At 40.1% G+C, this 26,358-nt stretch overlaps 2 protein-coding genes across 2 annotated transcripts in view; one reads left to right on the forward strand and one right to left on the reverse strand.

Annotated features, from left to right (window-relative positions):
- LOC130086833 (parvalbumin-2) overlaps positions 1 to 26,358 on the forward strand; it is a 115,617-nt gene that overhangs the window by 75,363 nt on the left and 13,896 nt on the right. The gene's annotated exons all lie outside the window — the stretch shown is intronic.
- bhlha15 (basic helix-loop-helix family, member a15) lies at positions 805 to 3,173 on the reverse strand. The gene is made up of 2 exons (XM_056253038.1): positions 2,867 to 3,173; positions 805 to 2,458 (listed from the first exon to the last, which is right to left on the reverse strand). Exon 2 carries the CDS (start codon positions 2,426 to 2,428, stop codon positions 1,874 to 1,876), a length of 555 nt encoding a protein of 184 aa, XP_056109013.1. The 5' UTR covers positions 2,429 to 2,458; positions 2,867 to 3,173; the 3' UTR covers positions 805 to 1,873.

Below are 26,358 nucleotides of genomic sequence, written 5' to 3' on the forward strand. Positions count from 1 at the left end.
ATACACCACATTTCCAAAGTTCGGGGTCAGTAGGATTTTTTTTTTTTTTAAATAAATATATGCTTTTATTCAGCAAGGATGCATTAAATTGGCCAAAAGAGAGAGTAAAGACTTTCTTAAAGGACAAGTTCGGTATTTTACACTTAAAGCCCTGTTTTAAAATCGTTTCTGATTAAATAGAACGGTTAAGATTGAAATTTGGACACATACTGCTGGGCCGAGAATTTTCGGTTTCTGTGGTTGCACCCCCCACCTCCACAATGGTTGCATAGGTGCACTGGAACAATCCTTCATAAAACGCATTAAACTTTAGTTTACAAAGACGTGAAACTCACCGAGTGGGTCTGGGGTGTTCACTGATATGCTCACACAAATATCGCTGCAAAAGATGCTTTCCAACAGGTTTTAGCGTAGTTTTCGTCCAACTCCATTGACTTGGACTAAAACTACGATAAAACCTGTTGGAAAGCATCTTTTGCAGCGATTTTTTTGTGAGCATATCAGCATATCATATCTTAACCGTTCTATTTTATCAGAAACGATCTTAAAACAGGGCTTTAAGATTTCTCCTTTAAGATTTCTATTTCAAATAAATGCTGTTCTTTTGAACTTTCTATTCATCAAATAATCCTGGAAGAAATATCTTTCAGGGTTTCTACAAAACATTAAGCAGCACAACATTGATAATATGAAACAATGTCACTTGAGCACCAAATCAGCATAATTAGAATGATTTCTGAAAGATCTTGTGACACTGAAGACTGGAGTAATGGCTGCACCATCACAGGAATAAATTACATTTTAAAATAGAAAACAAATTCTACCGACCCCAAAGTTTTGAACGGTAGTGCAAGTTTGGACACTTTAGCTGTATTTAGTTTTGGCTTGGCAATGTGAAGTCAATTTTGTGAAACATTTATTTCTCAGGATGTCTGCATATTTCATTCATAGACGTGTATGTAGTATAATTCTGTTTAAAGGCAGCACAAATTTCAGAAAGTAACAGTATTTATACTAAATCTTTCCAAATGGTTTTTATCAGGATGAATAGTTAGTTTTATTCCAATTCTGCTGTTATGTTGTATATGTGGGTGTATAAATTTGGATTATTTATGAGTAATAATGGTCCTAATGTGAAACTGCGTCAATTGTGTGACATCCTTTGTGGGCATTATTTAAGGTTGCTTCTGTACATATAAAGAAATTGTATGCAGACATGAGAGAAACTACTGGAAAAAGAAAATGATAATATAGTTTTAAATTATTAAATGTAGACAAATAACAGGGTAATGACAGTGGAGTCCTCTCAGTGTCATATGTGCATGGTTCGTGTCCTCTCAATAAATATGAAATCTGTTCCACAGCTTTGCATTTTTTATATGAAAAGCTTACCCTATTAAAAGGATAGAGTTCACCCAAAAATGAAAATTCTGTCATCTATTTCAAAGCTGTTAGAGCTCTATGACTATTTTGCTGAACACAAAAGAAGATATTTATCCATACAATGAAAATCAGGGGGTTCGGTGTTGTTTTGGAACCCATTCAATTTCACTATGGGCATCTTTTGTGTCATTTTGGGTGAACTACATTAAGAACCAGTAGATTATGTCCCTTCATAATCCAAAGGGTCACTAGCTTACAATTAAGATAGATGATGGCAAATAACATCCACATTGTTTGTGGGCAACATGTTGTTATAATCTGTGCATATTGTATACATAAATGAGCCTATTTATGGACCAGCTTTAGCTTGTAAACTCGAATGGACCTTTTCGTGAGTCTAAAGAGCTGGTATTCATCATCATCCATGTAGCGTGCACATATTTACACCTGTCATTTAGCGCTCACTGAGTCTGTTCTGGGGCAGTGTGTGTTAGCTGCCCTGACTGAAGCTGTGAATTTGGCTCAGATATTTGGACAGGTCTTCCTCTCCCTCCTCTTGTAGATGCTGCTGATAGCACTGGAGGATCCGGGAGGCGTTAGTCTCCATGTGACTCTCGGCGTGAGGCAGGCAGGCATTCGACATGCCCAAAATTATGGTGGTTAAGGCCTTGATGTAATTCTTGGCCAGCGTGAGAGTCTCGATCTTGGAAAGTTTCTTGTCAGTTTTGACATGAGGAATGGTCTCCCGTAGGGCCTGAAAGGCGTTGTTGAGTTTGTGCATCCTCTGCCTCTCTCTCTCGTTACTCTCCAGTCTGCGGACGTTGCGTTCCTTAGCGTTGCCGTGCTGCCGCCTGCGGCGCGTGCCCACGCGGGTACGACCATGCCCCTCGCCCCTCAATGTTCTCCACGTCCCACCCAGCCTCACGGACGCCTCTGAACCCTCCTGCTCACTGGAACCTGGCTCTGTTTCCAGCGTAAAGTCTGGGTCGTCCTGCTCTGCCCAAGACTGTCTGCACCGCTTTGACCCCTTTCCTTTGGACTTCATGCTTGACTCCCCCACACCCTGGTGTAGGCCCTAGAATATTATAATTCACATTTGATTTGAGGAAATTAACATGAAAAAAAATAACATCATATATCAGAATAAATGGCTTTAATAATGTGGACACTGCTGCTAGCCTGAAGAATGTCTCAAGTGCTCTCTGTATACATGAGAAGCTTAAAATTGTTTTAGCATAAGATTTGAAGACATACTTTTGGATAATGTGTAATATTTATCCCTATTGGTAGCATATCATTCATACCTGCTCTGTTCAATAGTTAAAAATATAAACTGAAAATGAAATTGATAATATTGAGCCATGCTGGTAAACTAGATTCATCAAGTGAGCAACATCATCGTCACTACACGTTGTCGCTGCTGTCTTATAAGCTGTCAATCAATCATCTCTGCTTTCGGGTGGAGAAAAAAAGTTTCGCTTACCTCAAAATAAATTTCCACCAAACTCGAGATGATGTTTGCGCGATAAGAGCCTTGCAAAGAGCGATAATTCGTTGACGTGAAGCGCTGTTGTCGTCCTGGCAGCCGCAGTCAGAATGAAATGATAACGGTCACGCGCTCTACCTGTTGCTGCCCGATGTCCACGTAGCGCTTTTGTGGCCAATCAAAGGAGGGATCTGTTTCTTCTACAGTCACCCATGAGCTGGCACAAGCATCGGAAGTAGCGATCTGAAACTGTTCACGCTTTCAGATGATGATAAAAGCGGTCTGTTGCTGCAGCAGGTGCTTTATGCACTGTATACTTTTATTTTAAAGCCAATGCAAATCACATACTCTGGTGTATTACATTAGGAGACTTTCTATTTATGAACATTAATACGTTTATTTAGCTTATATTATTATATGATTTTGCAAGAAAGAAATATGCAGACATTGCAATGGTGTGTTTCCTTGACATGATTAAATTGATAGGTATTACTATTTCCATGGCACTTTATCAAGTTAAAACACAGTGTAATATTTGCCTAGACCTTTGCATGTCAAATGGGCCTTGCATACATATCATTGGGCACTTTTCAGAGCTTTACTTTACTGTGATGTCTTCTTGTACTATATTCTTTGGAGACTATTAATATTATTATATCATTGTACTTTTCTTGTATTTATTTCCCTTTTTGACATCAGGATCTTCACATCCAGGTTTCTGCATTCTTTATTAAAGCAATTATACTAAACCAAGGGAACATATATTACAGGAATTACTTGTACTTTTCTTTTCTTTTCTTTTTTTAAATTGGCAAAAAAATTATAGATTATAAATCTATTTTAATAATCTTACTTAGCTCTCTCTCTCTCTCTCTCTCTCTCTCTCTCTCTCTCTCTCTCTCTCTCTATATATATATATATATATATGGTATGACTTTCTAGGAACACGTTTTTGATTTGTGTCAAAAACTAAAATGTTACTTGATCCTGTTATTTGAGGATAAAAAATAAGAAATAAATTGGTTTAAAGCGCCAGAACCATGGTTGTTTAAAGAACAAAATGTTAGAAAATAAAAGGTCCTTTGTGAAACTTATAAACTCTTCTACTTGGAACCTTTATTTGTACAAGTGTGTGCGCAGAGAACCACCCTTTTCATAAACTGTGGCATCAGACAGATCAAACACAGACTTGTTTATTTTGTACCTGAGTAGGCTACAGCGGACATGTCCTAAGTGCACCAGCATTAAGATCAGTCCATTTTGCTCTTATTCAAATCATCGATTGTGTTTTGAATTGTGTTTACAGTGTTGCATGAAGCACAAATAGAAACCAGTCACCATTTTGAGTATAGGATATGGACTGTTGATCTTGTCACATAATATAAAGACACTAAACATATTACATGTGGTGTGAAGCAAACAGGACATTCTCACAGTTTCTGGGAACAAGTACATTTGACACCTGTTTAACTCACAGCAGCTATCAGCTCAAATGATCCCTCCCCCACATCACTGATGGCCTTGGTCAAGCAGCGTTTGGACACAGGGTGGGCAAGACTGACTCCCTGCTTCGGTCTAAGGGCTCAATGCCGAGGCTATGGAAACAGTTTCTATCCCAACCCTCAGTTTATTTAGTGTGGAACCTCCGGTATACACCACTTACACTGATAACAATCTGCCTGTAAGCAAAGAGCTTATGAGACAGCCTCATACAAAACCATGCTCACAAAAAGGCATAAAAACTAGGCTATATAAACACAACTAAAGAACACCTGAACATAAATTCATGCAAATCCACCCAGGTATTCACTTTACTAGTAGGTTAGTTTATCAGCACTTGGTAGTACTGATATATATACCGCAACAGGTATAGTTTACAACTGTACACCATTGTGTTATATTTCAAGATAACTCTTTGATTTGCATACTCCACACAGAGGTAACTTTTAAAGTCCTGCTCACATTTCCCTTGAGTAAATAAGTCACTCATTAGCAACCACATGCTAAGCGCTACATTCCAGTCAGGGGAGCTTGTGAGATGTAAATGACAAATGAAAACATTGTCAAAAACCTAATGGGGTGTTTGATGAGAACTTAAGGTGATAAGGAACCATGTACACAAACTATTCTGATTATTAAACAAATGTTTAATTGCTCAACCAAGGCCCAAAGCTTACAGCTGGCTGACTTCAAGGCTAAATGTAAAAATAGCTGTTTAAACATGGAGGCTTTCTCTGCTGCTCTGGACACCTGATGTTTCTTCACACAGAACAGTGTTTTTAAAATGAAGCCAAAGTTAAAAATTTCCACTGAATGTATGCTGATTTGAAGGGTTAGATGATGTTAGATATGAATACTACTGATTAATTAAATGGACCATTCATCAAAATGAAAGTTCTGTCATTTACTCACCATCATGTTGTTTCCATACCTGTAAGATGTTGTTTTTTTCTACTCGTAGATCACAAAAGGAGATATTTAGCTGAATGTTCACATTGCTCTTTATAACAAAAATGAACGGTAGGCCTAATTATTGAATGTAAAATGGCAAAACACAACATTAAAGTAGCCTATATTACATATGATATCTGTGAGGAAAAAAGACCAAAAGACTTGGTCACCCACATTCATTGTATTGAAAAGAGCAACGTGAACATTCATCCTATACTGTATACTGTATCTAATGACAGAATTGAAATATTTGGTGTGAACTATTCCAAAAATGATCTGGCGTGCTTCATCTAATTTCATTGTGCTAATAATGGTCTTTGTTTTGCTTACTCACAATTCCACAACTATTAAAAAAACAGACCAGCTAGTTTCAGTGCTTAAACACATTTTTGATATCCTAATCTCCTTTGAAATGTGAGCATTTTTTTTTTATCTATCACCCATTGATGTCATACTGCCACTTATGTCATCACATGATCTGACTGGCCAGAATAACAGCCAGGAACCAACGCATTAAAGCCTGACTCACGCAGCGTCATAAAAGGGTAGATTGGGGGACAAGTCAGTTTTTCCATGACCCAAAAGCCGGTCAGACAAGAGAGGGGGAAAAGTACAGCCTGTTATGTCCGTTTTTGGCTTGAGCAGATGCTAAGGAAATGCTGCATCAGTCCACATCTTTATAATGCACATCTATCTATCTATCTATCTATCTAGCTAGCTAGCTAGCTAGCTAGCTAGCTAGCTTTTCACTTTTCCGAAGAAGATCACTTGCAAAAAAATTTGTTTATACTGTAATATGAACCATTTAGCTCATAACATTTTGCAGACCATGCAAACCACTAATAACCACTAATAATGAATCATAATAAACCATGCTTTTGAGAGAAAAGCTGGTAAACACTGACTAATCCTGCAGCTGTAAGGGGATGCCTCACAGCCTGAGAAGGCATGAATTTGTGCAGTAGGTGTCTCCACCTGCTTTGAAGAGTTGGTTATTTTCTTGTTAACGTGGATGGTGTCAAAACAGGAAATATTGTCTTCAGCTGTACACACGCCAGCCTCTGTGCATTACTTGGTAGCGGTAAATATTTGTATAGCAACACAAGATCTTCTGTTACGACACTTCTTTTCACAGGAAACCTGTAAAACCCCTTCTTGATCTATCATTCAACACACTGTTGGAACCAAACAAGCTTTACACAATTTTCCTAAAGTTCAGTTGTAAGTGGAGCTCAGTGGAAAATAATATTAATGTGTGTGTTGGTTTCCGCTTCGTCTTTGACATGAACATCTGAATTCAAATGTATATATATCTGAGGTTTAGCTGTTGGGTAACTTGCTTCTTTGAGAGGAGAGGAGGTGTTGGTCTGTAGGAGGAGCATTAAGCTGTATGTCCTCCAGACACAGAGGGAAAATGAAAATGGCTAATGTTTTAGCTGGGATGCTACTAAATGATGCCTCAGTGTAGAGGGTGAAACAACTTCGAAACCGGATTTCTTCTCAAGTTGAATTACTGAGAAGGAACAATGTTTTCAATTAGAGCAGTCATTCCCAACCTCTTAAGCAGACTTCGGTTTCAGAGACTTTAGATTTTGGATTTGCTTGTTAAACCTATAAAATAACTTATTATTAACTTACTTAATATTAGACCTATTAGGAAATATTAGGACTTAAAGGGCTGTCGAAAAATCTAACTGGCTGAAATAATAGTTACATTTGAAAATGTAAAAATATATATAAAAATGACGATTAAAGTAAAATGATTAGAGAACAAACTAATATGTGTGCATTTTGTGAATTTGAAATGGATGATGGAAAAGACTTTGTTTATTTGTATACAATGCAACTCTTTTTCCTATTTTCGTGTCCCATGCTTCAGCCAATCAAACAAATATCAAACTAAATGGAGTTATGGAATAACAAATCTTTGGGATTTGGGATTAAGCTAGTGAGTCTGATTTTTATTTATACTATCAATTAGGGATGCACGATATATCGGCCACCATATCGGTATTGGCCGATATATGTTAATTTTTAATGTTATCTTTATTGGCCTGATAAGACAATTAGGCCGATATATATAAACCGATAAATAATTTATTATTTCCTTCAGCTGAGACACTTCAGATGTGCACAGTTCGCCATTTGTCGGCCAATATATCGGTTATCGACTTTCAAATATAAATAATTATCGGTTATCGGTATCGGCCAAAGTTTTTATATCAGTGCATCCCTATCAATCGTTTTAGCTTAAACGTGAAAAAAAATATAATCTCAAAAAAAGCCATTTAACCCTTTAAGTGTCACCCCCCTTTTTTTGAATATACATGAAAATGCACATTTCGAACTTAAATGGTTGTAATTCAAGAATGCTTTGGAATATAGACGTAAGATTGGTCTTGTTTTAAAGAAGACATTTGGCAGATTCTTGTAGAAGTGAAATAAATTAAGAAAGTGAAACAGAAAAAAAGTTATTGAAGTTTGAGTTTATGAAAATGTACAATGTAAAATTTTTAATTATTCATATTTTATATAAAATATATATTTTCAAAACCTGGGCGACTCTAAAACTGCAAAAAAATCAAAGCCAAAAATCTGAACAAGTTGTGTTTCAAATTTTAGGTTGATATCTCAAAAAATGAGCTTTCAGTAAGATTTTGTTTGGGCGCAGTACCAAACTTTTTCACTAGATGACAACCAGACTCCATTACTGCCCATATAAGGGCGCCTCCATTTCCATATGTGTTTTGAGTGATATGAACCATTATTTCCACAATTTTCATACAATTTATGAAGTAGACATCCTATTCAGAAGTAATATGAGAAGTTTGGCAGATTTTGATATGATTTCAACCTCTAAGAAACATAAAAAGAACACGCATGTGCGTTTTAGCTTCCTGCCACATCATATAATTTTTTTCTTTATATAAAAAAAAAAATTCAGACCTTTTTTTTTTTTAATAATTGAATGGATGCTATCTTTTGAACTCTTGGAATGAAAACAAACTGAGGTTTCTACCCTTCTTTCATGATTTTTCATGTTCATCACTATTTCAAAATAAAGGTCTAAGAGTATGAAAATATTATTGTTGCAAATTGATAAATTACGGCTCCTCTGTAATTTATTTTGAAAATCAATCACCAAATATGGAAACTAGAGATTGTAAGCTTTCAAATGATATATAGTTTGTCAAGATTAGTTTAGGTTTAGTATAGGATATTACTGTTTTAAAAATGTAAAGAATTTGGGCCCACCGGTGGGCCCGTGACACTTAAGGGGTTAAATAATATTAATAAAAAATGCTGAATGATATCTAGTTTAATATGCATCAAAAGTAGTATGGTTTGGTGTCCATGAAGGGATTCTTGAGCCTCACTGGGCTGTTGTGGTACAAGAAAGCTTTGGAAACACTGATAAAGAGTTACTGAGTCCCACCATACATCAGTTTTATTAGGAAGTTGATTTGGTAAGCATAAAAAACAAGGGAAGATCAGAATCCTCAGGTTAACATTTTTTACGGATGACTGAACATCCATGCAATCATGTGAAATGCATCAATTATTTTCTCTTGCCTTCTTACTGCAGTGCTTGAATAAATATCGAAGCCATGCATCAGCGAATGCGCAATAGGAAACATTTCCCCGCCGCTGTCACTAGGCAACCTTGAAACGGATGACTCAGAGAGCTGACTCAATAGGTACTGTGACGAAGTCAATCAAGAAACACACACACTCATACACTCGCCATCTGTATGCATAGAGGAAATCTCTCAGTTGAGGTAGAGAACTAATCCCTGCTTCTTTACCTACTGGCTAAACACCTCTGTGTCGATATCTTCTGACAGCCTCCACCCAGCCTTCTCCACACCCTGTAAATAAATACAAACATGCACTTACTCCAACACTTTGTTGAAACAATTACTTTGCAAATAAACATCCTACATTAATTAACTAAGCATTTTAGCTAATTTAATAAAGATGTATATCGCCTCATCTCAGCATGCAGTTACAGAAATTATTTTCTATGTAACTGTTAAATAAAATACGTATTTTCCCAAAAACTTTGAAGGTGGCTAACCCTGCAGTCTAGCATTTCACGTTTTATTCTACTATAAAATAAATAAATTTCACCATGTCACCAAAAAAAAAAAACAACAACAACAACATTTTGGTCCAAAAATAACAAAAACTACGACTTTATTCAGCATTGTATTGTCTTCTGGTTCTGTTGTCAATCCGCGTTCAGTGACGCTGATGAAGTAAGACGCTGCTGACGTGTAATCTGGTGCGTCCGTGTATTCGGGTTCAAATAAATATGGCTGGGCAAAAAAATCCAAGTCTTCCTCTGTGTCGAAATCCTTAGACATGTTTGCGAAGATTGTTTTGTTTACAGCGTGCGTCTCCCTCAGACTGTAAACGGTCTCTGAAGCACCAGATTACACGTCAGCAGCGTCTTACGTCATCAGCGTCACTGAACGCAGCTTGACAACAGAACCGGAAGAGAATACAATGCTGAATAAAGTCGTAGTTTTTGTTATTTTTGGACCAAAATGTATTTTCGATGCTTCAAAACATTCTAACTAACCCACTGATGTCACATGGACTACTTTGATGATGTCTTTATTTCCTTTCTGGACAAGGACAGTAAACCGTACATTTTCAAAGGAGGGACAGAAAGCTCTCGGACTAAATCTTAAAATATCTTAAACTGTGTTCCGAAGATGAACGGAGGTCTTACGGGCTTGGGACAACATGAGGGCGAGTCATTAATAATAATTAATAATTTTCATTTTTGGGTGAACCTGTTTTTTACGACCCTGCTGAATGTTATTGAAGGGTTAGTTCAACCAAAAATGAAAATTATGTCATTAATTACTCACCCTCATGTCATTCCGAACCCGTACATTTCGTTAATTTTCGGAACACGATCTTTTGATGAAATCTGAGATATTTCTGTCCCTCAATAGACAGCTACACAACTGACACTTTGACGCTTCAAAAAGTTCATAAAATGATTGTAAAACTAATCCATATTAATTGAGCAGTTTAGTTTCTGAAAGAGACGTGATCGCTTTATATGATGACCAGATTGAATTTAGGCTTTTATTCACATATAAACATTCATCAACTCACACATCAGTTGTGGTAAACGGAAGCTCAATCACGTTTGCTTGACGTGCGAGAACCAATGAGATTCATTCTCGTGTTACGCAGCAGTTTGAGCTTCAGCAAGAAACAATGAGTTTTGTTCTCGAGCGTCAAGCAGGTTCGGTTGAGCTTCTGTTTGTTTGCAGATGAATGTTTATTTTTTTAATAAAAGCCTAACTTCAATCTGTTCATAATATAAAGCGATCAAGTCTCTTCAGAAAATTTTGACTAAACTGCTTAAATTATATGGATTTGTTTTATGATCTCTTTATGAACTTTTTGAAACATCAAAGTGTCAGTGCCAGATGTTAAAGATGTCAGAACATCTTCTCAGTTCTCGCGCATGCATCGTGGCGCTCTCGTGAACTCACGTCAGAGGCCCACATAGATATACAGTATATGTCGCCTTGGGGTTCTAAGCATGCGTCAAAACCGCCACCATCTTGGAACAGGGGTCTTGTCATAGGAAGTAGTTAGGTAACGCTACTATCTCAGCCTGTACTTCGAATTCATGGATTTTCTGACTTTTGTGCTGCGTATGGATGTTCACACGAACGAAATCTGAACTAGGAAGAATGTTTAATTTTTTTTTACAAATTTAAAATTTTCTCTGGACTCAATGATAAATACATTTCTGACCATGGAACGAACCAAAAAACTAGAAAATTGCATTCATGACGATTTATGGTGATTTTATTTCCGTTAGACCTCTGCCTACATTGACGCTGATGCATTAAAGAGGAGGGGCTCCCCTGTTCCATGATGGCGACTCTATTGATGCATTCGTACCAATGAACTGCCGTAGCCAAGGCGACATCTAGTGTATATATCTATGAGAGGCCCACACAAGAAAATGATTAGTTGAATAAACTTGTTATTATATTTTATTTTTTGCGCACAAAAGGTATTATAGTCGCTTGATAAACTTAAGTTTGAGGCACTGTAGTCACTTGGACTATTTTAACAATGTCTTAACTTTTCTGGGCCAGCAGATGCAATTACCTTGCAGCCTATGAAGGAGTGAGCCAGCTCTCAGATTTCATCAAAAAATTTAGGGGCCAAGCACCGAAGGTGGGGAGGCACCTATTGTATCTGTTCCGGTTCTTATTATTCTTCCGTTTCCGTTTCTTCTTCTTCTTCCGACGGGGCGTCTATGGCAGCCCATAGAACCGTTTGCGGGAAAGTTGTTTTGGTTTGACATTCTGATAGAGGACAGTCCCAACATTAAATACACCAATTTTGGTGTCTCTAACTCATTCCCTCTAGCGCCACCACCTCTCCAAAGTTTCACTTATATTATGCTAATAACTTTTAAACCGTAAGGCTTATCAGAAAAATGATTTTTTCCTCAGATTCCTGAGCTCATGACGATTCGATTGTATCCTATGATGTAATTTTCTGTCATAAAAATATGTCCGCCATTTTGAATTGTCCAAAAAAAAAAATACTTTCGCAAACTCGTCCTAGACAGTTTGTCCGATTTTCACCAAAATTGCACCAGATCATCTCCAGGCAGTGCCGACAAAAAGTTATGGAATTCAAGATGTTCCCTTTCAAAAGCTACAATCGATGCTGCGCTGCTTAGCGCATTGGGAACGATCTTTTATCGTAACCAGCTGTGAATATAGTGTGTAAACACGTCGATAGAATCGACCTGGAAGTAATATAGCCTCGGTTGGTGACGTCATCTGTGACGTCATCGGCGCGCACCCGCGACGCGAGACTTTAAATTGATGAGCCACAGGTGAATCGGTAAGATCTTTTTTCTTCAGATCACTCTGTGCATGTGTGTGTCTAAACTCTATCTCTCTCATTATCTGTCTCAGATCTTTGTTAGGAGTTAGATTTCAACTGGCAGTGTGCAGAAAATTCTCATTTCTCAACCTTTTCTCTCTGCTTTAGAGAAAGGTGAGTGTGAGCATTGTGAGATGTTAACAGTGAAAATGCTGCGCTCTCGTCTGATAGAATCGACCTTGCGTGATACTATTTCCAGACCGCACCCGCATTGTCATCGTGGGGCTCCCGAATGGGTTTGTGTGATGAGCAAGAGACGGGTCTGTCCTTTTCGCTTGCTGCATCACCAGATCCACACGCTCCCTCGCGTGATACTGAAGCGCATTCCGGTGCTTCTTCGGCTCGTGCGGGGGACAATGATTTGTCTCTTGGGTCTGAGGACTATGAGCGGCCGTCTTCTGAGCGTTTCTCTCACGAGAATAAATCTGTCGAGGAACTGCTCGAAGTGGTCACTTGCGCGGTGGCCAGGTTACAGCTTGACTGGCCACGCGAGCAAGAGACCCCCAAACAATCTAAGCTAGGGGATAGGTTTCTGTCCGGTGGCAGGGGGGAGGGACCAAAACATCAGTCTCTCCCCTTTTTCGAGGACCTCCATGACGAGCTGTCTAAGTCATGGAGTAAACCATATACTTCCCGTATCTTTCTGCCCTCAACGTCGACTTTTTCGACTATCGTGGGTGCAAAGGCACGGGGATATGCGGAGATGCCGCAGGTTGAAGAGACGCTCGCGAGCTATCTCTCGCCTGCTTCGGCATCTTCCATTAAGAAACCTACCCTCCCCACGAAACCATGTAAAATAACATCAGCATTAGTGGGTAAAGCTTATCAAGCTGCATGTCAGGCTGGTGCTGCACTGCACACTATGGCAGTTCTTCAGGCGTACCAGGCTGACCCGTTGAAGGATTTGAGTGCGGGCAGTACTATTGATGAGGAGTCTTTCTCAGAGCTGCTGAGAGCCACAGATCTGTCCCTTCGTGCGACTAAGCAAACGGCCCGTGCCATTGGTCGTTCTATGTCTGCTTTGGTCAGCACGGAGAGGCACCTGTGGCTTAATCTAACAGGAATAAAAGATAAAGACTGGGTGTTCCTGTTAGATTCCCCAGTCTCTCCCTCTGGCCTGTTTGGCGACTCTGTTAATACAGTCGTCAGCAGGTTCAGAGAGGTTAAGAAACACGAGAAAGCTTTCGTTCAGTTTCTTCCTCGCCGCACTCATGGGGAGGGGCCATCGGCCACCCAACCTCTCTCCGGTCCTTCAAAAGCCCGGGAGGTGAAAAAGCAGAGCGTGGCGAGCCGTGCTCCCTCTAATAAGAACTGGAGACAGGCTCGTCAGGCTCAGCAACCTCCTAAGCCAGACCTCAGGACTATTATTAATAGGAAGAGGAAGTCCTGATGGTCTGACGCCCCGTCTGGTGGGGGTAGCCCCCTGCGGGATGGGGCGCATTTTACGTCCAAAAATCACCCCATCTCGTTACCCCCACGAAACCTCTCCGTCCCCGCCACCTTTGGTGCTTCGGGGGGCAGCGGTTTCCAGCGAAATGTTAGATGTTCCGTTGCTTCCTGCTGTCATTCAGGGCACGGAGCATCTAACATCCCCTCAGGAGGAAGTGTTAAAATTGGTACCACTCTCAGAGAGTCTGGCGGCGTGGAGACTTCTGCCAGGCATTTCTGCGTGGGTATTAAGCACAGTACAAATAGGTTACAGAATCCAATTTATTCGTCGTCCTCCACGTTTCAACGGCGTGGTCTCCACTTCCGTGAGACCGGAGGTGATGCATGTACTGTCACAAGAGCTACAAACTCTTCTGAGCAAAGAGGCCATAGAACGTGTTCCTCTGCCAGAGAGAATGTCAGGCTATTACAGCAAATACTTCCTAGTTCCCAAAAAGGATGGGGGGGTGCGTCCAATCTTAGATCTTCGAGGCTTAAACCGTTCAGTCAAAGCGCTCAAGTTCAAGATGTTAACCGTACGGTCGTGTCGCAAATTCAACAGCACGATTGGTTTGTCACGATCGATCTGAAGGACGCATATTTTCACATACAAATATTGCCACAACACAGGAAGTTCCTGAGGTTTGCTTTCGGGGGCGAAGCTTACCAATTTCGGGTTCTTCCATTCGGCCTAACCTTATCACCCCGCACGTACACAAAATGTATGGATGCAGCACTGGCTCCATTACGACTCCAGGGCATTCGCATTTTGAATTACATCGACGATTGGTTAATACTAGCACAATCGCAAGAGAGAATGCTTCAACACAGAGACATCGTGTTAGCTCATCTACTTTCTCTAGGGTTGAGACTCAACACCAAGAAAAGTGTTCTTTCTCCTGCCCAGAGAACGACTTATCTCGGGATCCTTTGGGATTTGATCACGTTTCGGGCACAATTGTCTCCCGCTCGAATCGAGACCATTCGGCTAGTCATGAGCAAAGTCAGGCTAGGTCAAGATCGTACTGTTCTTCAGTACCAAAAGATGTTAGGTTACATGGCTTCAGCATCCACGGTGATTCCCTTGGGGCTGTTGCACATGAGACCGTTTCAGTTGTGGCTAAAAGCCAGGGGATTTCATCCAAGGGCCAATCCTCAAAGGCTAATAAAAGTGACGCGCCGCGGGCTTCGTACACTATCTCTGTGGCTCAGACCCCGGTTCCTCGCCTTGGGTCCCACTCTAGGGGCGCCGTGTCGTCGCAGGTTGTTAACGACAGACGCCTCCCTGACGGGCTGGGGAGCGGTCTTAAGTGGTCGTCCAGTTCAAGGGGAATGGGAGGGTCATCAGATCAAGTGGCACATCAACTGCCTCGAGCTGATGGCTGTATTTCTGGCCCTGAAATACTTTCCCCCTCAGTTGAGAGGCTGTCATGTCCTAGTGCGGGTGGACAATACAGCAGCAGTCTCTTACATAAATCACCAGGGAGGTCTGCGCTCACGCAATTTGAACAGGATAGCGAGGCAGATTTTTCTCTGGGCCCAGGAGAAGTTCCTGTCACTCAGGGCAGTGTACATCCCCGGGCACCTGAATGTGGGAGCAGATTTACTGTCCAGACAGAAACTGCAGACAGGGGAATGGAAACTCCACCCAGAAGTAGTCAATCAGATCTGGACCACATTTTACAAAGCGGAGGTGGACCTCTTCGCCTCCTATCAGACAGCGCAATGTCCCCTCTACTTCTCTCTGAGTCACCCACCCCCCCTGGGTCTGGATGCGATGGCGCACACATGGCCCAATTTGCGCCTGTATGCGTTTCCTCCAGTGGCTCTGCTCCCGGGAGTCCTAGCCAGAGTTCGCCAGCAAGGGTCGTGCCTCTTACTGATTGCACCACGTTGGCCGAACAGAGATTCCGGAGAGGAGGGACCTTCTGTCTCAGGCGCAGGGCACGATATTCCACCCCAGGCCCGACCTGTGGAACCTGCATCTTTGGCCCCTGATGGGCACCAACTGAGGGACACTGGTCTTTCGCCTGATGTTATTGAGACCATTTTGAATGCTAGGGCATCCTCCACAAGAAAGAGTTATGCCAATAAATGGGGTGTCTTTGAAAGGTGGTGCACAGCACATAATGCAGATCCAGTCAACTGCCAGATTGCTTCAGTTCTGGACTTTTTGCAAGAAAAATTGTCAGCAGGCACATGCCCCTCCACTCTTAGGGTTTATGTGGCCTGCCACGCCTTGGTGGACGGGGTGTCACTCAGGATGCATCCTCTGCTTGCTCGCTTCATTCGTGGGGCCAAAAGACTGAGGCCTGCTGTGAGAACCAAGTTCCCTTCTTGGGACTTAGCTATAGTCCTTGAGGGTCTGGTTGAGACCCCCTTTGAACCTCTAGAGACAGTGTGTGATAAACTTCTGACCTTAAAGATGGTTTTTCTTATGGCTATTACTTCTCTAAAAAGAATTGGGGATATGCAGGCTCTGTCAATATCGCCATCCTGCTTAGATTTTGCCCCAGGAATGGTGAAAGTGATTTTGCATCCTCATCCTGACTACTTGCCTAAGGTACCATTGTCGGCTGTACATCCGGTCACTCTAGAGGCCTTCTGTCCTCCACCGTTCACAATGCCGGAGCAAGAAAGATCTCACAGACTGTGTCCAGTTTGTGCTCTTCAGGCTTACGTCCACAGCACTAGCCAGTGGCGTAAGTCAGAGCAACTATTTGTTTGTTACGGGGGCAGCAACAGGGGTGCTGCTGCCAATAAACAGACCATGTCACATTGGGTCAGGGATGCTATTGCTCTTGCCTATGAGGCGCGCGGCCAAGTTTCGCCAACGGGTCTAAGGGCTCACTCCACCAGAGGGGTCGCCTCCTCTACTGCTTTGGCAAGGGGTGCCCCCTTACAACATGTTTGTGATGCGGCAGGCTGGTCCCCTCAACACATTCGTAAAATTTTATAGTTTGGATGTTCATTCTACTCCGGGCTCTCATGTCCTTGAGTCAACTTCACAAGCTAGTGTCTAGGGCCTTCTTGCGTTCTTGTGAGCACATCTGCACAACCGTAGGGGTCCAGACACCTTCAAGCACGGCGGCGTGGGTATTCTCGTTCCCAATGCGCTAAGCAGCACAGCATCGATTGTAGCTTTTGAAAGGGAACGATTCGGGTTACTTGACTGTAACCCTGTTCCCTGAAAAAGCGGAACGAGATGCTGCGCTACTTTGCCGTGCTGAGGATGTCACAGGACGGATCTTCAGAAAAAATGATCCTACCGATTCACCTGTGGCTCATCAATTTATAGTCTTGCGTCGTGGGTGCGCGCCGATGACGTCACCGATGACGTCACCAACCGAGGCTATATTACTTCCAGGTCGATTCTATCGACGTGTTTACACACTATATTCACAGCTGGTCACGATAAAAGATCGTTCCCAATGCGCTAAGCAGCGCAGCATCTCGTTCCGCTTTTTCAGGGAACAAGGTTACAGTCAAGTAACCCGAATCGATTTGCTTAACTGTTTTTGATAAACGCACAAACTAATTTTACGTAGCGCTTGCGAAAACAGACGTAAGGCTGTATCTCCGCAACGCTTAATCGTATTCAGACCAAACTTGGTACATGCGTTTCGGTGCAGTGGCACCTACTAGTCCGGAGATATGAAAAATGGCTATTTTTTCTCATAACTTCTGAACGGTTTGTCCAAAAATCATAAAAGTGGTCTTGTTAGATTCAGGGCGTCATGCCGAGTCGACTGCTATCCAATTTCCCAGATCGGCCATTTTGAATTATGTGCTAAAATGCTGTACTTTTTGAACGCATGAACGAATTGTTACGAAACTCGGTATGGTTCATCAGTACGATGCCCTGAAGGAGCCTGAGAAGTTTCGAAACAGCGCCACCTAGTGGTAAAATTAAATTTTCAAATGCTTATAACTCTGTGTGTGGTTGACTTATTTTCACTTATTTTCCCATCTCGTTGGGTTCCTGAGTCCTTGCCGAGTCCAACGATACCAGACTTGCTAGGTTTCGTCTTACGGTTTGTGTAGCGTTGTGATTTAGCGCTTAAAAAACATTTGCCAATATCTTCAAAACCGTTAGTCCGATCGAGACGAAACCACCGTCAGAAGTTTGGAAACATAGGTCGCTGGCTATATGATAATGCCCAAATGCCAAAATATTGATAGTAAGGGGTAGTAAAATTCAATCAAAGTCACGTGTCAGTCATTTTTGACGTGTTTTTTCATATAAATGTCTATAACTCCGAAGCGAATTGAGATATTTTCACCAAAATTGGCACACACATGTATGGGCTCACTTTGAGGACACATGAAAAAGATTGTGGAATTTTGCCTCTCTGTGGCGCTATAATAGAAAAAAACATGAAATTCCCATTGACTTCAATACAGTTTTGTGATGTAAAATGCTATACTTAACAAATGCATTGCTGTAACATTATGAAACTCAGAATTTGCCACCAGCACCATCCCCTGAAGGTACTCAAAAGATTTCGAGACAGTGCCACCTGTTGGTCAAAAGTTAAATTAAATTTCCAAAAATGCTAATAACTGTTGAAAAAATATGCCTATTGTAATGACACTGGTCTTAATACATTCCTTGGGTCATGCCGAGAACATAGATACCAAGTTTGACGTATTTGGACGATTATCCTGTCCGCCATCTTGATTGTCATTGAATACCTACTTTTTCAAACTCCTCCTAGGCCGTTTGTCCGATTTTCACCAAATTCAAATCGTATCATCTCCCAGACCGTGCTGAATAAAAGTTATGGATTTTGTGTTGATAGACGAAACCGTTTTCTTATACTGCAGCAGCATATTTGAGGCATGTGGCCAAAAGGACTATTCAGGCTTTATATCTGCAATGCCTCACCATATTGACACCAAACTTTGTATGTGTCATTGTCACCTCACTCTGACCACACCACATCAATTTCGCCAGCTACTGGTCGAAAGTGATAATCCATTAAATCATACTTTTAGTTAATGTATATGATTTTTCAGCTATTTCACCAAAATTCTCTTAAAATGTCTTTAGTTGCTCCTTGCTGCAGTAGATCTGCCACTCCCACCCATGATGGCATCTGTTGCCGCTTCTTACGCTTGGCCCCGGTAATGGCTGCTTGCAGCTATATTTTAATTTGTGTTCCGAAGATGAACGAAAGTCTTACAGGGTTGGAACAACATGAGGGTGAGTAATTAGCCTACTGACAGAATTTTCATTTTTGGGTGAACTAACCCTTTAATTAGAGTAGTGTACCCTTATCATGGGCAATTAATCATTTTTGACTTTTCATTGACAGTTAAATCTCTCTTTTTTGACCAATTTTACCTGTAGAAAAAAATGTCTAATAATATTTTTTACTTTAAGAAACACTTTCCCTCATTAACAGTTACAATCCTAATAGTAATTGTTAAGACTGATGTGGTTTGGAATTGGTAAATTGTGTTTGGAAAATATATGATCAGAATATGGCCTAATAATTAACCACTCACTGTAGTAGTGTATAAGTTTTTTGGTCCACCTCCAGTAAGCAGTAAACACTAAACAGCAATCAGTGGCCAAACAAAATAACAGCATTTGCTCAAAACGAAATTCCACAAAGACTCCAGATTCACCTCATGACTTTCTGCTCTTTTTCATGCATGTAACAAATACAGATCAGGTCCTGGAAATAGGCGTGGCGACCTCTGCTGGACATTAGAGAAAACACAACCTCAATTTGAACTTACGTACACCCAGTGGCCAATCATGAACACGACTTTTCCTTAAACACAACCTTATGAAGAATACTAAAGTAGTCCTACACTGGCTTTCTCAATGATGTTTTTGTGTATTTTTGTGCATATTTAAATATAGAAGGAATAGAAGTCTTTATTCATATAAATAATATATTTCAGAGTCAGTAAGGTAATGTTGTAAGGCATTACGGGCCTTGCAGAACAGAACATAATTGCCTAATATGTCACCCATTTATTGTTGCCCATACAGCAACATAGTGCCGGCCAAGATCCGGCCTACATCTGGTACGGATTGAATCCACATGTACCAGATCTGGCCCGGATCTGGGCCGACACTATGTTGCTGTCTGGGTGTATACTAATAAGAGTGGAATATTTAGATTATACAGATACAAGACATGAATTTTGCCTAATACCACAAATTCTAAGGCATCTTTGCACTGCAGATCAGGACGAGGGAATCTCCATCTCTGAGGACACATGCACAGGATGCCCAAGGTGCTCCTCTGGCAACAAAATCACTGATGCTGGAGTATTACTCAACTCACTCATTCAGCATCAGGATATTGTTCCCAGCTGGCAACAGATATACGCATGCACACACTTCCATCAGGCCCGAGCGTAGGGAGGAGCAAACATGCAGCTGGTAGTTCAATCAGATGCGTGACAAGAAGGTACAGGGAGCCTCAGGTTTCTTCACCGGGAGTTTCGTACTTGTCATAGTTTTGCTTCTGAAACTGAAGAAGACCCCTCAGCTACCATTAAAATGAGCAGCTGAAAGCGCTGAGGCAGAGAGAGGCCCACTATCAGAGCAGATTAGTATGGTATATTTGCTTAACCAGAGGTTCTCAATATTTATGTTTCTAATGATCAAAATAACCAGGATGTTTTTAAAAAAGAGACAATGACCAGTGCTGTGAATCAAAACATCATGCTGCCTCATGCAACTTTTATAAAATATAAAATATCATGAATACCAGTACAGTTCTGAGACTAAAGTTCTCAGATAAATCCCTTGGGATCATGTTTCACTCAGAAAAAGTGCTTCCGTGTCTCTCAGCCTTAAACCACTGAGGGGAATGTGCTCATCCCGAAAGAAGTTGTAACGCACCTTGTAGGGTCCCGAAGCCTATAGCATGCTACCAAAAAGGGAGGAGGTTCACTATTTTAAGTGAGTTTGTGCTGATCTTCCCACCAATTGAGTAGTAACACTTCACAAAAAAAGGGGCCCAGAACCTCACGCTATCCTTTTACACGCGGAGAGCAGAATCATCATATCCCTCAAACAGATGATAAGTGACACCGAACAATCCATGAGAGCTGTGTAATTGGATACCTTTGGGCTTATTCTGAGCATGCAAATCAGAGCCAGTGGCGCTGAGAGTTACATGCCCCACTACAACATCAACTCCATTCGTCTGGTGCCCCATTGCATTCTGGGTAGGGACAAAAATGAAATGTCAGCCTTGGCTGTCGTAACCTTTTTTGGAAAAGTTGGGAAGTGCCTCGTACAGCAGCTCTGGTGTACAGACGGTCTGAATAGTGTGAGTAATTCAAGATGGATTTTTAAACACAAACATATTACCACCTTCTGCTTAAATTAAAACAGTGCCTTACATTGCTTCATTAATTTATGTGTTTATAAATCATTATTTATTATAAAAGAATTTTAATTTCTCAGTTTCAGCTATGTAAACTTCGAATCCCCCTATTATTTTATAATTAATGTTAAAAATGATTTTATATATATATATATTGTTTAAAAATACAACTATTTTAATTGTATAAATATTTGATATGATATGCTATAATATACAATTTTTGGTTATACTTTAGTTTTAGGTGTCTTAGTTACAATGTAATTATTCATTGAAGTACTCAGTAATATTAATTAACAAAATGTACTTAGGGTTAGGAATAGGGTTAGTTGTGTGTAATTACGCATAATTTACTGTTATTATTACTATAGTACGCACATGTAACGTGTAATAGGCACCATACAATAAAGTGTAACCCTTTTTAAAGTAAATAATACAATGTTATTACTATTTATGCAAACAAAATAAAGTATATGGAAAGAATCTGGATATCTGCAAAGACATTGCCCACAAAGGCTGTTTAACCTACGACAGATTGATATTGTTATTCTGTATATATTTTATGAATTTTATGAACATCAACCTGTCCAGGGACAGGTGGAAATTAGCATTTTTTGCTATAACCTGGCATATGACATCTCTTCTTCTTTAGACTAATGTTTTTTTTTTGTGCATTGTCCCTGATCAAATAAAGAAAATAAATTAAATTAAAATATACTATTATTATTTTTGTTGCAATTTTATATATATATATATATATATATATATATATATATTGAAATGTATTTTCAGTTTGAATTTTTATTTAAAGTTTTAATTACATTTTTGGTAATTTGTTGGGTTTTTGTCATTTTTATTATTATTTTTAAATTTTTATATATAATTTTTATGTTTTATGTTTATAATGTTTATTTAGTTTTAGTTATTTTAGAACTTTTACATAAACTAAACTAAAATGAGAAATGTTGCCTTTGGCAACTAGTTGAAATAAATATGTTAAGGTTTATTTATTTATTTTATTTCAGTTTAATGTTGCCATGTTTATGGTTTTAGTCACCAATAATATCCCTGATCTGAGGCTGGCCTGATTTGGCTTTATGTGTGAACTACTGAACTACGGTCTGAACTACAGTCTCTCCCCTGTGAAGGCCTCTTTCCCTTCCCTTTACCTCTGTAGGCCTACAGATAAAATGTTGTCGGGATAGCCTAATTCCAGCTCACGTGGCTACGCGGAAGCGATACAAAATTCTGTATTACACATTTTTAAGGCCAGACAAGCAGTTTGTTGAGGGTTGGTTTGTAAAGAAGGACTACACGCCTGCACACATATATTCAAACACGCATATCTATAGACTAAACACGGAATACGCATGTGCACGCCATCAGTGTTCTTGGTTTGCGTTTTTGAAGTTTGCGCAGAGATAACTTTTTTTTTCAAGGCTTGTGTCCAGCGTGGTGCAGGCAGAAGAAGACGAAAAGGCAAGAGCTCCAATGCAATTACTTTTACTTACAAAGAAACTTCAGGCAGGTACAGACAAGCAGGATAACACACGCTAAACACGACTAACTACAGACAAAGGACTGACTGAACTTAAGGAACTAAATACAAACACTGAAACAGGTGACACAGATGATGATAATTAACAAGACGGTGACAACGATGATGACAGGCAGGTGCGAAAACATGAGGGATGCTGGGAAGTGTAGTGAAGAGGCGGAAACAAGACAGACTGTGACAGCTTGTACCTTGGAACCTATTTCATGGTTTGCGTTCTCGAGCCACCAGGCACTGTTGTTGTGCGAATGAGCGGGCCGGAGCGCGTTAAGGGTTTCTGTTAGAACAGTGTCCTGTTAGCGGCCCCTAAGTTATAACTGATCTTTGCAACAGAAGTGAATCAATCAAAACTAACTTTAGCTGGACAATAACTTTATTCTAGAGCTGCTGTAAAGCCAAAACAATCTCTGTTACTTTAATTTCCTATTATCACTGTAAAGCTGCTTTGAAACAATCTATATTGTTAAAAGCGCTATAAATGAAGGTGACTTGACTTGACTTGATTGAACAGAATAGAGTGGTAGGAAGTTGACTGTTACCCAGAACCAAAATTCACTTTTATATGGTGTTTCCATATAAATGTGTCTTTGCAGTGTGTGGACACAACCACCAAAATCCATTCGCTCCTTTTTTTATCCTCAAAATGCCCAAACACCGGCCTCAATAATGAAGCCGTTTGAATTTTTTATGAGCCCACGACCACTGACGGACTGTCCCGTATTAGCATATTTCCACCCTCAGCCATTTGTATACTGTCCGCCAAGGCAGGTTGCCAAGGCAGCACTTGACAGTAAAGTGTCGACACCCCCCATGGAAGACAGGGGTGGGGTGAGCAGTTGCTCATTGTCATTTAAAGAGACATGCACCGAAACGGGTCGCTGTGAACAGAGCTGTTTTTGAGGAGGTAAAAAGTGTGTTGTTTTACACAACCATTGAGGAATTTTAACCAAAGTGTGTTACAAACTTTACATGAAGACCCTAAAGAATCATACCAACTTGTGGAAAATGGGCATCCGATGACCTCTTTAAAGGTTTCCATTAAACCTCAGTTTTTCTGTCACATTGACAGTGGATTGAGAATACAGGCTATTTTATGAATGATTGAGGCATTTTATATAGTGCTTTCATATGTACTGCTGTACACCCAAAGCGGTTTACAATCATATCAGGGAATCTCTCCTCAACCACCACCAGTGTGCAGCATCCACTTGGATGATGCGACGGCAGCCACAGCGCGCTCACCACACACCAGCTATAGGAGAGATTAGATTATTTTAGATTATTACTTAGCTATAAAGAATATTTCCTCATTTGAAGTGAGCATCAAATAGATGATTATATTTTATTAGAGTTAGATTAGAATCAGATCAAGAACCATATTAGTTTTTACAAGGAACATATCAAAGTGTAGCACTCTATTCTCAGTTGTCGGCTTTACATCCTTAATCTAATCCTGTACGGATGCTATATAAGGCCAGGGATGTTCAGTAGATTTTGCTGTATGCTGTGTCACTATAAATTAAAAATAAAAAAAGCTCTGTCAGTCTCGGCAGCCTGCCTGCCTTTGCTCTGCACTCATGCATCAGGTTTAGGGTAGGCTACTGCGAGTGAGAGGACATAGGCCTACTCTATAGAGAAAATAATTTTTTGCTTTTTTTGGTGATATTCCTCAAATCAGTTTTTTAGAAAGACCTATACAAGATGTGCATATGTTGAGCCTCTTTTATGCACAATAAATTAGATAAGAGGAGGGTAAATACAGAGAACCATCTGCTAAAGAAATTAGTTATTTTGGAAGGCATCCAGAAATCCTTAAAATAATCTGGATCCAACTTTATCTTGTTGTGAGTTTCATTAAGAACTTTTTGTTAACTCACATTACTACATGATGCTGATCAGATCAGTAGTTTCACGTATAGTCTATAAACTGAAATGAGATTAAAAGCAATAAAAAATATTTTTCTAAGCTTCTAAAGTAAACTAAAGTCCATAATAATTTTCATGTAATTCTGTTTTTTAAACATATTATTTTAATTAAAGATCAAAAATGAATCCTACATAATAATCACTTTTATTTGACAAACTTTAATGGCAAGTCTGATATTGGGTCTAAAGTGTTGAATCACACATCTGCAACCTTTGCACTATAAACTGTAACCCTAGCATGTTTTACTTACTGGGACCCCTTGCCTTGTATTTGCCCCTCTTCACTCTGTTTACAAGATAGAGTTGATGTTAAGTAAAAAGCCACCTGTTTTGAGTCTGGCAGACGTCTCACTTACTGGAGCACTGAAACTGCCACATGAGATCTGTACCAGGCTGAGAACATGCTACGTGATCTCAAAATAGAGAAAGGAAAAAACAGTTACGATATAAAATGCTATAAAAATGCGATGCCAGGTTTGTATCCAGTGTCACTGCTGTGTACTGCGATTCTGCTAAGTGTGAAGTCCATCCAAGAGATACTGTCATACTCATAAAAACAAGAGCCAGGCCTGTGGCGGCTTAGGGAAACCCCAAAGGTACTGTACAAGCAGAGGGACAGTTACCGAGTTGTTGTGCAACTGGCATTCCCTGCTCCTGTTGCATGGCTGACTGCATTTCGGTCCAAAACTCATTGAATGAAAGACAGGCCTACTACTTGGGACAGACTGACCGCACGAATGATCAAATGTCTGGCTATGCACATGCACATTGAGCTTTAGCGCACTTCACAGTTAGCGCTACGCTAAGCACTGTAGCATTCTTTGAAATTATTAAAAAACAAAACTGTCAATGGAGAGCATTCAAGAAAGGCTGGTGTGATTTTTACACACAAACATCCATTCCCATGATGCCACGTGTATGCAGTCTGTTTGGTGAGCTTAAAATGAGACCAACTTTGTTGATATTTATGTTGTTAGGTTGACAGTCAGTTAGCTAATTTGTGTGCTAAGCACCTCCACTAAGCGATTTCAAAAAGCTTATAAATCCTTATCAGCTGTTATTGAGAAGCTTGTTTTTGCACTGTTAACTGTGAAACAGAGAGGTATCATCATATGGCCGTCTCTTTTCACAGTCAGCGCACTCTTAGCACTAAATCCCGGTTTTCAGAATATTACTTAAGGCATTCATAACCATTATCAGTCTGAATTCTAATCCATACCATTAAACTTTATGGAATATTCTGGAATATTTTGAAGAATTGTTTTTGTCCATACAATAAAAGTCAATGGAGACCACACTTGTTCCGGACACTATTGACTTTAATTGTATGGAAGAATTTTAAAGTCAAGTCAAGTCAACTTTATTTATATAGCGCTTTTTACAATACAGATTGTTTCAAAGCAGCTTTACAGACATAACAGGAAAAAAATGCAACAAAGTTTGTGTCTAGAACAAAGCGTCATATTCCAGCTTAAGTAAATCTAGTGATGGTTCATTTTTGTTGTAAAAAAGTTATTAATTTAGTTAATTAGTTAATTTAGTTAATTAAGTTTAGGTTTAAGAAGTCGTACAGGTTTGTACTGACATGAGGGTGAGTAAATGATGACAGAATTCTCATTTTTGAGTGAACTATACCTTTAAGTAAGTCACAGCCCACAAAAACCAGATGGAAAGGCCTCTTTCTGCATGTCAGCATGGCATTGGGAAAGACCTGGAGCTCCTGGGGGGCTTTTCTCATTTTCAGCGCCACAAAATCAACTGCTCACAGGCTTTGTTGGAGATGACATGAGATCCAAGAGTCCAACTCTGTGGTATGGCACATGAGTGACATT

The sequence above is a fragment of the Rhinichthys klamathensis genome, unplaced genomic scaffold (genome assembly GCF_029890125.1).
Source record: "Rhinichthys klamathensis goyatoka isolate OS25496 unplaced genomic scaffold, OSU_Roscu_1.1 h1tg000101l_1, whole genome shotgun sequence".
In the NCBI taxonomy this organism is placed as follows: Eukaryota; Metazoa; Chordata; class Actinopteri; order Cypriniformes; family Leuciscidae; genus Rhinichthys; species Rhinichthys klamathensis.